This window comes from Pristiophorus japonicus, unplaced genomic scaffold, assembly GCF_044704955.1.
Source record: "Pristiophorus japonicus isolate sPriJap1 unplaced genomic scaffold, sPriJap1.hap1 HAP1_SCAFFOLD_351, whole genome shotgun sequence".
NCBI classification, from domain to species: domain Eukaryota; kingdom Metazoa; phylum Chordata; class Chondrichthyes; family Pristiophoridae; genus Pristiophorus; species Pristiophorus japonicus.
The window spans coordinates 397,322-411,327 of NW_027253336.1; the positions used below are offsets into that span (position 1 = coordinate 397,322).

General features: G+C 53.0%; 1 protein-coding gene across 1 annotated transcript in view; it reads right to left on the minus strand.

Moving 5' to 3' along the window:
• LOC139250220 (uncharacterized) overlaps nt 1-14,006 on the minus strand; it is a gene marked incomplete at its 5' end in the record, with an annotated part of 267,845 nt that overhangs the window by 141,142 nt on the left and 112,697 nt on the right. The window contains 8 exons of the mRNA XM_070872713.1: nt 2,199-2,387; nt 3,271-3,429; nt 3,930-4,082; nt 9,058-9,222; nt 10,624-10,776; nt 11,654-11,809; nt 12,954-13,106; nt 13,786-13,938. Of these exons, the coding sequence (XP_070728814.1) occupies nt 2,199-2,387; nt 3,271-3,429; nt 3,930-4,082; nt 9,058-9,222; nt 10,624-10,776; nt 11,654-11,809; nt 12,954-13,106; nt 13,786-13,938 (1,281 nt within the window). The remainder of the gene's footprint in view (nt 1-2,198; nt 2,388-3,270; nt 3,430-3,929; nt 4,083-9,057; nt 9,223-10,623; nt 10,777-11,653; nt 11,810-12,953; nt 13,107-13,785; nt 13,939-14,006) is intronic.

The window sequence follows — 14,006 nt, forward strand, 5'->3', positions numbered from 1 at the left end:
GTGTTCGTAGGTGCAACACGTGTGCCCAGCTGGGCAATGCGCCCAGGGATGCCCCCCTTCGCCCCTGGTCCTGGCCCGCCAAGCTATGGTTACGCATCCATGTGGACAACGCAGGTCCTTTCATGGGAAAAATGTTTTTGGTTGTAGTAGACGCCTACTCCAAATGGATCGAGTGTGACATTCTCAATTCAAGCACATCCTCTGCCACGGTAGAAAGTCTACGGGCAATGTTCACCGCCCATGGTCTACCGGATGTCTTGGTCAGCGACAATGGCCCGTGCTTTACAAGCATTGAATTCCAGGACTTCATGGCAGGAAATGGTATCAACCATGTCAGAACGGCACCGTTCAAGCGGCCTCAAACGGCCAGACGGAACGAGCAGTGCAGATAATCAAACAGGGGATGCTCAGAATCCAAGGGGGTTCCCTACAAAGCCGCTTATCACGCCGCCTGCTGGCCAATAGATCCCGACCACACTCGCTCACAGGGGTTCCACCCGCAGAGCTGCTTCTGAAAAGGACGCTAAAAACCAGGTTATCCCTTATACACCCCACCGTGAAAGAAATTGTTGAGAGCAGGCGCCGATCACAATGTGACTACCATGACGGGAATGCGAGGGCGCGATGTATTATGTCAATGACCCTGTCTTTGTCCTCAACTATGCTGCAGGGCCCAAATGGCTCACAGGCAATGTGATTGTCAAAGAGGGGAATAGGATTCTGGTAGTTAAACTTAACAATGGACAAATCTGCCACAGACACGTGGATCAAACAAAAAGGAGGTTCAGCAACCCCATAGAAGCAGAGAAAGAACACGACGTAGAGTTTACTCCACCACAGGTGACCGAACACAAGAACCAAGTGAAGAAGAGCCCAGTCACTGTGGGCAGTCCGGACAGGCCTGAGGCACCGCAAACAGCAGACACTCAGGCCAGCGCCCAACAACCGGAGCCCCAACTCAGGCGCTCTATAAGGGAGCGTAAACCACCAGAGAGACTGAACCTGTGATCCCAATAAGACTTTGCGGGGGGAGGTGATGTCATGTATTCAACTGTCATTGTAACCCATGTATAAACTGACCTAAGTTGTACACCATGAGAACACTGACCACTAGGTGGTGAACTTGTGGGAGACACTCCTAACCTGGACTTTCAGGTATAAAAAGGGAAGCTCCACCCATCTTCTCCACTTCAGTGCTGGCGAATAAAGGTTACTGGTCACAGAGTGACCTTCTCTCGAGTATGGGCCTCGTGTGCATTTGTACTTTATAGTAAGGACATACTAGAGTGAGAGACAGAAAGAGAGGGAGAGAGACAGAGAGGGAGAGAGAGAGAGGAGTGAGAGACAGAGAGGGAGAGACAGACAGCCAAAGAGAGTGACAGAGAGAGAGAGAGAGAGAGAGAGAGAGCGAGAGAGTCAGAGAGCGAGTCAGAGGGAGAGCGAGACAGGGAGAGAGAGGCCGAGATAGAGAAAGTGATAGAGAGAGACAGAGAGGGATAAAGAGGGAGAGACAGAGTGAGAAAGTAGGACAGAGAGGGAGAAAGAGCAAGAGACAGATACAATGAGTGAGAGTGAGAGGGAGAGAGAGAGAGAGAGAGCGAAAGGGAGAGAGAGAGTCAGAGACCAAGTCGGAGGGAGAGCGAGACAGGGAGCGAGAAGCCGAGATGGAGAAAGTGATAAAGAGAGACAGAGAGGGATAAAGAGGGAGAGACAGAGTGAGAAAGTAGGACAGAGAGGGAGAAAGAGCAAGAGACAGATACAATGAGTGAGAGGGAGAGAGAGAATGAGAGCGAAAGGGAGAGAGAGAGTCAGAGACCAAGTCGGAGGGAGAGCGAGACAGGGAGCGAGAAGCCGAGATGGAGAAAGTGATAAAGAGATACAGAGAGGGATAAAGAAGGAGAGACAGAGTGAGAAAGTCGGACAGAGAGGGAGAAAGAGCAAGAGACAGATACAATGAGTGAGAGGGAGAGAGAGAGAGAGTGAGAGGGAGAGAGAGAGTCAGAGAGCAAGTCAGAGGGAGAGCGAGACAGAGAGAGAGAGGCCAAGATGGAGAAAGTGATAGAGAGAGACAGAGAGGGATAAAGAGGGAGAGACAGAGTGATAAAGTTGGACAGAGAGGGAGAAAGAGCAAGAGATAGATGTAGTGAGTGAGAGGAAGAGAGAGAGAGAGAGAGGCCCATCCCGAGACCTGAACAGACCTGTCGAGGGTTTAGACGAGGAACTCCCTCCATGGAACTTTCCGAAGAAGGATGGGACACATCGCTTCTGACAACCAGCGTCACAGCAGGTTTGGGAACCGTCGCAATCTCCATCTTCCTCACACACCTTCCCGAACGTGGAGTTACACACACGAGCCAGAAGATCCGGGCGTGGACAGCTGCTATCCTCTGCACCCGAGAGAGAGAGCGAGACAGCACAGCTTGGGTTAGATACAGAGTAAAGCTCCCTCTACACTGTCCCATCAAACACTCCCAGGGCAGGTCCAGGGGGTTAGATACAGAGTAAAGCTCCCTCTACACTATCCCATCAAAACACTCCCAGGCAGGTACAGCATGGGTTAGATACAGAGTAAAGCTCCCTCGGCACTGTCCCATCAAACACTCCCAGGGCAGGTACAGCACGGGGTTAGATACAGAGTAAAGCTCCCTCTGTACTGTCCCATCAAAACACTCCCAGGGCAGGTACAGCATGGGTTAGATACAGAGTAAAGCTCCCTCGGCACTGTCCCATCAAACACTCCCAGGGCAGGTACAGCATGGGTTAGATACAGAGTAAAGCTCCCTCGGCACTGTCCCATCAAACACTCCCAGGGAAGGTACAGCACGGGGTTAGATACAGAGTAAAGCTCCTTCTACACTGTCCCATCAAACAATTCCAGGGCAGGTACAGCACGGGGTGAGATACAGAGTAAAGCTCCCTCTACACTGTCCCCAACAAACACTCCCAGAGCAGGTACAGGGGGTTAGATACAGAGTAAAGCTCCTTCTGCACAGTCCCATGAAACAATTCCAGGGCAGGTACAGCATGGGGTTAGATACAGAGTAAAGCTCCTTCTGCACAGTCCCATGAAACAATTCCAGGGCAGGTACAGCATGGGGTTAGATACAGAGTAAAGCTCCCTCTACACTGTCCCATCAAACACTCCCAGGGCAGGTACAGCACCGTATTAGATACAGAGTAAAGCTCCCTCTACACTGTCCCATCAAACACTCACAGGGCAGGTACAGCATGGGGTTAGGTACAGAGTAAAGCTCAGACAGTTATACTCACCTCCTCTGAAACTCTTGAAGACACACCGGGCCCCGCAGGGCGTTGGGCAGCACGTCTGCCACCTGCCGCAGTGACTCTCGCCCTCACACGCTTCCCCCATGGTCGAATTGCAGACAAATTTCAACCTGCTGGCGGGAGAGCATTTCCCGGGTTTGTCCCCTGCAAAGCCAAAAATTGGATGTCACAGGACGGGCAAGTGGTGCGGCTTCCCGACGTGCATTCCCGCGCTGGCTTCAGTCCTTGCATGTCCCCGAAACGCCGCCGGGCCAACTCTGACCCCTGGGGCCTGTCAGACCTTGAGCCCTGGGGACTATCAGTCCCTGACCCCTGGGGACTATTAGTCCCTGACCCCTGGGGCCTATCAGACCCTAACCCCTGGGGCCAATCAGGTCCTGACCCCTGGGGCCAATCAGACACTGACCCCTGGGGCCAATCAGACCCTGACCCCTGGGGCCAATCAGACACTGACCCCTGGGGCCAATCAGACCCTGACCCCTGGGGCCAATCAGACCCTGACCCCTGGGGACTATCAGACCCTGACCCCTGGGGCCTATCAAGCACTGACCCCTGGGGCCTATCAGACACTGACCCCTGGGGCCTATCAGATTCTGACCCATGGAGCCTGGGGCCTATCGGACTCTCCCTCGGACTTGCCTCACCTTGTGTGAACGAGTAGACACATTTTTTGCCACACCCAATATCGCAGCACTGTTTATGGGCAGTGCAATCATCATCGTCCTCACAAGACTGGGTGAAATTCTTCTTGCACAGAAATGTCACTTTGGAAAGTTCCGGGCATTTCTTTTGTTTCACTAAATAAAACAGAATTTAAAATGAGTTAAATGGCTGAGGAGGCAAAATTTGTAAAACCCCAACACTGTCCCATCGAACACTCCCAGGACGGGTACAGGGGGTTAGATACAGAGTAAAGCTCCCTCTACACTGTCCCATCAAACACTCCCAGGGCAGGTATAGGGGGTTAGATACAGAGTAAAGCTCCCTCTACACTGTCCCATCAAACACTCCCAGGGCAGGTATAGCACGGGTTTAGATACACAGTAAAGTGTCATGTGTGTAAGACTTGCCACCAGCGGGTGCACCTGTGGGAGACCCAAGTGCCACTTGCACACCCTGAGCAAGCAGGTATAAAAGGCAGTCTACCATGCTGCTTCCTCACTCTGGAGTTACAATAAAGAGACCAAGGTCACAACAGTTTGAGCTACAGATATACAGTCTTGTGGAATAATGTGAAGATAACAATTGGCGATGAGTAACACATCACGAACTTTCACGCGGTTATGGCTGCCGTTGGAATTCCTGAGAGATTTCTTGAGGGTGATGATTGGGAAGCCATCGTTGAGCTTCTTGACCAGTACTTCGTGGCCAACGAGCTGGAAAAGGAAGAAACCACGGTCAAGCGCAGGGCGATTCACCTCACTGTTTGCGGGTCCACGATATATGGCTTCATCAAAAATCTGCTGACACTGACAAACCCAACAGACAAGATATATGAAGAGTTGTGCACGCTGGTTCGGGAACACCTCAAGCCGAAGGAGAGCATCTTGGCCAGGTATCGCTTTTACACGCACCATCGGTCCGAGGGCCAGGACGTGGCGAGCTATTTCGCCGACCTACGACTCCTTGCGGGACTGTGCGTATTTGCTGCATTTTTGGGGGAAGTGTTGCGGGACTTTTTCGTGCTTGGAATCGGCCATGAGGTCATTCTTCGCAAACTGCTGTCTGCCGAATCCCTAGATCTGAGCAAGGCCATCACGATAGCCCAGGCTTTTATGTCCACGAACTATAACACTGAACAGATATCTTCACAGCATCGAAACTCACCGGCAAGTACTGTGCATAAAATAACGCCTTCAGCAGGCAGAACTGTACATGGCAGGGCCTACACGCTCGCAGAGGCCAGACCTAGGGTGAGTCAAGAGTCCGCTGTGGGGCGTGAATGCGAATCCATTAGCACCATGTTTGCGTTGCCGGGGTAATCACAGAGCCCATCAATGCCGATTCAAGCACGACATGTGCAAGGACTGTGGAACAATGGGGCACCTCCAGCGAAGGTGCAGACGTGCTGCGACTCACCACGTGGCAGAGTCGGCAGAAGATGACCGATCCGGCGTGGATCACGCTGAACGAGTAAGAGAGGCAACTCAACCCGAGGCTGAAGAGGAAGTGTATGGGGTATACACCTTCACCACCAAAAGCCCTCCGATAATGTTAAAAATCAAATTAAACGGCAGTCCAGTTTCTATGGAATTGGACATGGGGGCGAGTCAATCAATTATGAGCCAGAAGGCTTTTGAGAAACTGTCGGTCAACAAGGCACAAAGGCCAAATCTAAGTCTGATCCACACCAAGCTGCACACTTACACCAAAGAGCTCATACCAGTCATTAGCAGTGCGGCAGTGAAGGTATTGTACGATGGAGCTGTGCATGATTTACCACTTTGGATTGTACCAGGCGATGGCCCAACTCTGATCGGCAGAAGCTGGCTAGGAAAGATCCGATGAAACTGGGACGACATCAAGTCACTGTCTTCGGTGGATGACGCCTCGTGCGCCCAAGTGCTAAACAAATTCCCGTCATTATTCGAGCCAGGCATCGGCAACTTCACAAGCGCCAAAATGCAGATCCATCTAGTCCCTGATGCACGTGCATCACAAGGTCCAAGCGGTTCCATACATAATGCGAGAGAAAGTCGAGATCGAGCTGGACAGACTTCAACGAGAAGGGGTCATATTGCCAGTCGAGTTCAACGAGTGGGCCAGTCCAATTGTTCCGGTGTTGCAAAACGACGGGACGATCAGAAACTGCGGAGACTACAAGGTAATGATCAAAAGAGTCTCGTTACAGGACCAGTACCCACTACCCAAAGCGGATGACCTGTTCGCTACGCTGGCAGGGGGGAAGTCGTTCACCAAGCTGGATCTAACCTCTGCTTATATGACACAGGAGCTGGCTAAACCTTTGAAAAAATTGGCGTGCCTCAACACACACAAAGGACTGTTCATATACCACAGGTGCCCCTCTGGGATTCGCTAGGCTGCGGCCATCTTCCAGAGGAACATGGAGAGTCTGCTGAAATCGGTTCCGCGCACCGTGGTGTTTCAAGACGACATCGTATTCATTGGCCGCAACAACACTGCACACTTGCACAACCTTGAAGAGGTTCTCAAGCGACTGGACAGAGTGAGACTCAGGCTGAAACGCTCCAAGTGTGTTTTCCTGGCGCCAGAGGTCGAATTTCTGGGGAGAAGGATTGCGGCGGACAGCATCAGACCCACGGACTCCAAGACAGAGGCCATCAGGAATGCACCGATACCACAGAATGTGAAGGAGCTGCGTTCGTTCCTGGGACTCCTCAACTATTTTCCGAACTTTCTACCGGGGTTGAGCACTTTGCTGGAACCATTGCATTTATTGCTACGTAAGGGTGACAACTGGGTTTGGGGTATATCTCAAGAGACAGCCTTTAACAAGGCCAGAAACCTGCTACGTTCTAACAAGTTACTTGTATTGTATGACTTGTATTGTATGTTTAGTACTAAGCTTGTGATGCATCTTCGTACGGGGTTGGTTGTGTGTTACAGTAAGCCAATGGGTCAGGCAAACTGCAACCGGTTGCATATGCGTCCAGAGGCTTATGTAAGGCTGAAAGAGCCAACAGTGTGGTTGAGAAAGAAGCATTAGCATGCGTATACGGAGTTAAGAAAATGCACCAATACCCATTTGGACTCCGGTTCGAGATCGAAACTGACCACAAGCCGCTCATTTTGTTGTTCTCAGAAAGCAAAGGTATTAACACCTTCGTCCCGCATCCAAAGATGGGCACTAACGTTATCTGTGTATGATTATGTCATCCGCCACAAACCAGGCACTGAGAACTGTGCGGATGCCCTCAGTTGGCGACCATTGCCCACCACCGGGGTGGAAATGGTGCAACCCGCAGACTTGCTTCTTGTAATGGATGCTTTTGAGAGCGAGGGGTCACCCGTCACGACTTGTCAGATCAGGACCTGGACTAGCCTGGACCCGGTGCTATCACTAGTAAAACGCTGTGCCCTCAATGGGAGCTGGTCGGCGGTTCCAGGGGAAATGCAAGACGAAATTAAGCTGTGCCTCCGACGCAAGGATGAAATGTCCATCCATTCGGACTGTCTCCAATGGGGGAATCATGTAATTTTGCCAAAAAAAGGCAAGGAAACGTTTCTACGCGACCTTCACAGTACCCACCCAGGCATAGTCATGATGAAGGCTGTCGCCAGGTCGCACATTTGGTGGCCCGGCATTGACTCGGAATTGGATTCATGCGTACACCAATGTAGCACTTGCTCACAGTTGAGCAACGCACCAAGGGAGGCCCCACTGAGTCTGTGGTCATGGCCCTCCAAACCGTGGTCCACGGTCCACGTAGATTTCGCTGGCCCCTTTCCAGGAAAGATGTTACGAGTAGCAGTGGACACTTGCTCTAAATGGATTGCATGTATAATAATGTCGTCATGTATATCCACTGCCACCATTGAAAGCCTCCGGGCCATGTTTGCCACCCATGGTTTGCCCAACGACCTTGTTAGTGACAATGGACCATGTTTCACCAGCTCAGAATTCAACGAGTTCATGACCCGCAATGCCATCAAGCACGTCACGTCTGCGCTGTTTAAGCCTGCATCTAATGGTCAAGCGGAACGGGCAGTCCAAACCATCAAGCAGAGCTTGAAACGTGTGACTGACAGTTCCCTGCAGACCTGGTTATCTCGGATTCTGCTCAGCTACCGCACGTGACCCCACTCGCTTACCGGGGTTCCCCCTGCAGAATTGCTAATGAAGAGGGCACTTAAATCCAGGCTCTCCTGAGTCCACCCAGATCTCAATAATCATGTAGAAACCCAGCGACACCGGCATAACATGACCCATGATCGCGCGGCTGTATCACGTGACATTGAGGTTCATGAACCTGTGTTTGTTCTTAATTTGGAAAGTTCCGGGCAAAAACAAACAATTAAAATTCAAGTACGAGGTTTGAGTGTTTCCCATCAGCAGCGAGTGAAGCGAATATTCTCTTCTGTTCAAAGTAGGCTTCCAGTCTGTACATGGCGTAATCCTGGTAACCAAACTCGATAGTGGAAACTGTCGATTTCTGTTTTAAATCCAGTGAATCACTCAGCTTCCACAGCTCTCTGAGGCAGCGAATTCCACAGATTCACAACCCTCTGAGAGAAGAAATTCCTCCTCATCTCAGTTTTAAATGGGCGGCCCCTTATTCTCAGATTATGTCTCTAGTTCTAATCTCCCCCATCAGTGGAGACATACTCTCTGCATCCACCTTGTCGAGCCCCCTCACAATCTTATACGTTTCATAGAAGGATAGAAAATAGGTGCGGGAATAGGCCATTCGGCCCTTCTAGCCTGCACCGCCATTCAATGAGTTCATGGCTGAACATGCAATTTCAGTACCCCATTCCTGCTTTCTCGCCATACCCTTTGATCTCCCTAGTAGTAAGGACTTCATCTAACTCTTTTTTGAATGTAAGATCACCTCTCATTCTTCTGAATTCCAATGAGTAGAGGCCCAACCTCCTCAACCTTTCCTCATACTCAAAGCCCTCATCTCCGGAATCAACCGAGTGAACCTTCTCTGAACTGCCTCCAAAGCAAATAGATCCTTTCGAAAATATGGAAACCAAAACTGTACGCAGTATTCCAGGTGCGGCCTCACCAACACCCTGTATAACTGTAGCAAGACTTCCCTGCTTTTATACTCCATTTGTACTCACTTGTCAGGCGGTACGTGTAGACACATCGTTTCCCACAGTCCCCGACGTCACAGCACTGCTTCCAGCCTCCGCAATCCCTGTCCGACTCGCATGTCTCCACCTCCGCCTTATCACACATGTGTTGAGTCGTAGAAGGCTCGGGACATTTCCTGTCTGTCTTTTCTGCTGTTGAGAAAATAAAGGCGACAGGGTGATATTAACCTCGGCGAGCGAGCTGAGTATCGAGAACCCCCCGAGGGAGGCGGATTGTGGACATGAAGCTCAGAGTCTCGTGTCACTCCTCGATGGGACGGGACTGAGGGAAATCGGGCAAGGGTTGGGGGACGGGGATGTGGAAGGAGTTAAAAGTTCCTGCCCCCCCCCCCCACCCCCACTGAATCCCCCCTCCCCTGGACATTAACCTCTGTATCCTCCCCCTCCCCCGAAACCCCCGTCCGCACAGCAATCGTCAACACACAGGGGATGAGGTCCATCATGGACACAGATGTACATTTTTCATCCGTCTGTTATTTGAGGAGCGAGAGCTAGAGCGGTTCTTCTTTTGGTCAGTCCTGGGATGATGGTGTCACGGGCACGGCCCAGCGTTTAGTGCCCCTTCCAGAATGGCCCTGGAGAAGGTGCTGGTGAGACGCCTTCTTCAACCGCTGCAGGCCCGTGAGATGCAGCTTCTCACACAGTATTTGGAGGTGGTGGTGTTCCCATGCGCCTGCAGTCCTTGTCCTTCGAGGCGGGTAGAGGTGGCGGGTTTGGGAGGTGCTGCCGAAGAAGCCGTGGCCAGTTGCTGCAGTGCGTCTTGTAGATGGTACACACTGCAGCCATGGTGTGCCGGAGGTGGAGGGAGGGAGTGTTGGAGGCAGTGGCTAGCGTGCCGATCAAGCGGGCTGCTTTGTCCTGGATGGTGTCGAGCTCCTCGAGTGTTGTTGGGAGCTGCAACTCATCCAGGCATGTGGGAAGTATTCCATCAGGAATATCCCTCCTGACTTGTGTCTTGTCGACGGTGGAAAGGCTTTGGGGAGTCAGGAGGTGAGACACTGGCCGCAGAATACCCAGCCTCTGACCTGTTCTTGTGGCCACGGTATTTATGTAGCTGAACCAGTTTAGTTTCTGGTCAATGGTGACCCCACAGATGTTGATGGTGGGGGGATATGTCGATGTTAATGCTGTTGAATGTCACGTGGAGGTGGTTAAGACTCTCACTTGGGAGATAGTCATTGCCTGACACCTGTGTGGCACTAATGCTACTTGCCACTGACCAGCCCGAGACTGAATGCCGTCCCGGACTTGCTGCACTCGGGCACGGACTGCTTCATTATCTGGGGAGTTACGAATTGAAGTGAACAGGGAGGGAAGTGCAGTGCTTCGGACCCTGGGCACCTGAAGGCTCAGCCAGCAATGGTGGACCCTCCACCTTTAGCCCTATTAGCCCACCCCGGTACCACTGGGGTCAATCTGCGCTGCACCCCCTCCAAGGCTAAATGATCCTTCCCGAGGTGTGGCCCCAGAACTGGACATTGTTACTGCCCCAGAGGGTATTTGCTGATTCCCAGGAAGGACCGTCCCTCTTACCGAGTCGGGAAGCTCGATGGACGCATCTTTTCCCGCAGCCAGCGTCGCAGCAAGTCAACCACAGATCGCAATCGTCGTCGTCCACGCACTCCTTCCCGTAGTTGACATCACACATGGGACCCAGGCGGCTGGGAGAGGGGCAGCTGCTGTTCTCTGTAAGGTAAACCGCAACCCAGATTGGTTTTATGGTCTCCACGGTTATCAACATCCACGTCTGTGGGTGAGGCGGGTTAGATACAGACTGAAGTTCACTCTACACTGTCCCATCAAACACTCCCAGGGCAGGTACAGGGGGTTAGATACAGAGTAAAGCTCCCTCTACACTGTCCCATCAAACACTCCCAGGGCAGGTACAGCACGGGGTTAGATACAGAGTAAAGCTCCCTCTACACTGTCCCATCAAACACTCCCAGGGCAGGTACAGGGGGTTAGATACAGAGTAAAGCTCCCTCTACACTGTCCCATCAAACACTCCCAGGGCACGTACAGGGGGTTAGATACAGAGTAAAGCTCCCTCTACACTGTCCCATCAAACACTCCCAGGGCAGGTACAGCACGGGGTTAGATACAGAGTAAAGCTCCCTCTACATTGTCCCATCAAACACTCCCAGGGCAGGTACAGCACGGGGTTAGATACAGAGTAAAGCTCCCTCGACACTGTCCCATTAACCAATCCTCACCCCCCAAACTGTGGGTCTCCTCACCTCCAAAATTGTGGGTCTCCTCACCCCCCAAACTGTGGGTCTCCTCACCCACCAAACTGTGGGTCTCCTCACCCCCCAAACTGTGGGTCTCCTCAACCCCCAAACTGTGGGTCTCCTCAGCCCCCAAACTGTGGGTCTCCTCACCCCCCAAACTGTGGGACTCCTCACACCCCAAACTGTGGGTCTCCTCACCCCCCCAAACTGTGGGTCTCCTCACCTCCCCCAAACTGTAGTTCACCTCACCCCCCCCAAACTGTGGGACTCCTCACCTCCCCCCCTCCCCCAAACTGTGGGCTCCTCACCCCCCAAACCGTGGGTCTCCTCACCTCCTTTGAAGAATTTGAAGACACAGCGTTTGCCACAGCCGGCGTTGCAGCACCTCTGCCAACGGTCGCAGTCCCCGTCTCCCTCACACTCGTCCCCCAGTTTCATGGTGCAAACCTTGCTCAGTGAGCTGGTGCTGGGGCACTGTCGTCTTTTGCCTTGTAAAGGAAGACACCCAGAGATGGTTAAAGCACAAGGGACGCTGGGCTTGAGAAACAGCCCGAGAGTACAAACGCAAGGGAGTTATTGTCCAAAGTGTTATAAACCCACTGCTTGGGCCACAGCTGGAGAATGGTGTCCAATTCTGGGTACCGCTAACTTTGGGAAGGATGTGAAGGCCTTGGAGAGGGTGCAGAGGGGATTTACCAGACAGGAACCGGCCACGAGGGACTTCAGTTATGGTAGAATTATGTCACAGGAGGAGGTCAGTTGGCCCGTCATGTCTGTGCCGGTCGACAAAAAGCTATGTGTGAGGGTTTCTGCCTCTACCACGCTTTCAGGCAGTGAGTTCCGCCCCAGACCCCCCCCACCCTCAGGGTGAAAGAAATTGACCTCAACTCCCCTCCAAACTTTCGACCAATTACTTTAAATCGATGCATCCTGGTTATTGACATCTCTGCTAAGAGAAATAGGTAATTCCTATCCACTCTATCAGCCTGGGGACTATCAGACACAGGGGCCTGGGGCCTATCAGATCCAGGGACCCGGGGCCTATCAGATCCAGGAACCGGGGACTATCAGACACAGGGGCCTGGGGACTATCAGACACAGGGGCCTGGGGACTATCAGACACAGGGGCCTGGGGACTATCAGACACAGGGGCCTGGGGACTATCAGACACAAGGTACCACAGCCTGGGGACTATCAGATACAAGGTACCACAGCCTGGGGCCTATCAGAAACATGGTCCCACAGCCTGGGGCCTATCAGACACAGGGTCCCATAGCCTGGGGCCTATCAGACACAAGGTACCACAGCCTGGGGCCTATCAGACACAAGGTACCACAGCCTGGGGCCTATCAGAAACATGGTCCCACAGCCTGGGGCCTATCAGACACAAGGTACCACAGCCTGGGGCCTATCAGACACAAGGTACCACAGCCTGGGGCCTATCAGACACAAGGTACCACAGCCTGGGGCTTTTCAGACACAGGGTACCACAACCTGGGGCCTATCAGACACAGAGTACCACAGCCTGGGGTCTAGCCTTGTCAGGCAGAGTCCACACAGTGGGTTCCTGCTGCTGTCGAGCATTGGGAGTGTGGCGATGGTGCGAACTGTGTATTATGGGGCCGCCCTTACTGTGCCAGGAGGAGTAAACACATCGCTTCCCACAACCGACGTCGCAGCACTGCTTCCACGACGAACATTCCTCATCACTGCGGCAAACCTGGCTCGAGTTCCTGGCGCAGATATGCCTCGCCCGGTATGAATCGGGGCATTCGTCTTCTTCATCTGCAAGAGGAAGTTGTATTTTACAGGAGATGGGGGTTACACAGCACAAAACAGGTTAGTGTCGGAGGGGCAGTACAGACAACGCTGTCGGAGGGGCAGTACTGAGGGACCGCCATACTGCGCTGTCAGAGGGGAAGAACTGAGGGAGCACTGCACTGCGTTGTCGGAGGGGCAGTACTGAGGGAGCACTGCACTGCACTGTTGGAGGCGCAGTACTGAGGGAGTGCCGCACTGCGATGTCGGAGGGGCGGTATTGAGGGAGCGCTGCACTACCGGAGGGGCAGTACTAAGGGAGCACTGCACTTCACTGTCGGAGGGGCAGTACTGAGGGAGCGCCGCACTGCACTCTCGAAGGGGCAGTACTGAGGGAGCGCCGCTCTGTCAGAGGGGCAGTACTGAGGGAGCGCTGCACTGTCGGAGCGGCGGTACTGAGGGAGCGCCGCACTATTGGAGTGGCAGTACTGAGGGAGCGTTGCACTGTTGGGAGTGGCAGTACTGAGGGAGCGTTGCACTGTTGGAGTGGCAGTACTGAGGGAGCGTTGCACTGTTGGAGTGGCAGTACTGAGGGAGCGCTGCACTGTCGGAGGGGCTGTCATTCGGCTGTGTCGTCAAGCCGAGGAACCGTCTGATCTCTCCATCTCCCTCGCCCGTTGTCCAGTCCAGCCGTTTCGCTCCTTACCCATGTCTGTGAAACTGGCGACACAGATTTTTCCGCATTTGGTGTCACAGCAGGTCTGCCAAACGTCACAATCGTTGTCCCCGCTGCACTGGTCCCCGAGCTTCAGGTCACACATCGGAGCGAGCCGGTAGGGGGCTGGACAGGTGTCGTCCTCTGGAACACAGAAATCAGGGGTCAGTCAGGAACCGAGAACCTTTCAGCTCCGGCTGATGGAGAGGGTC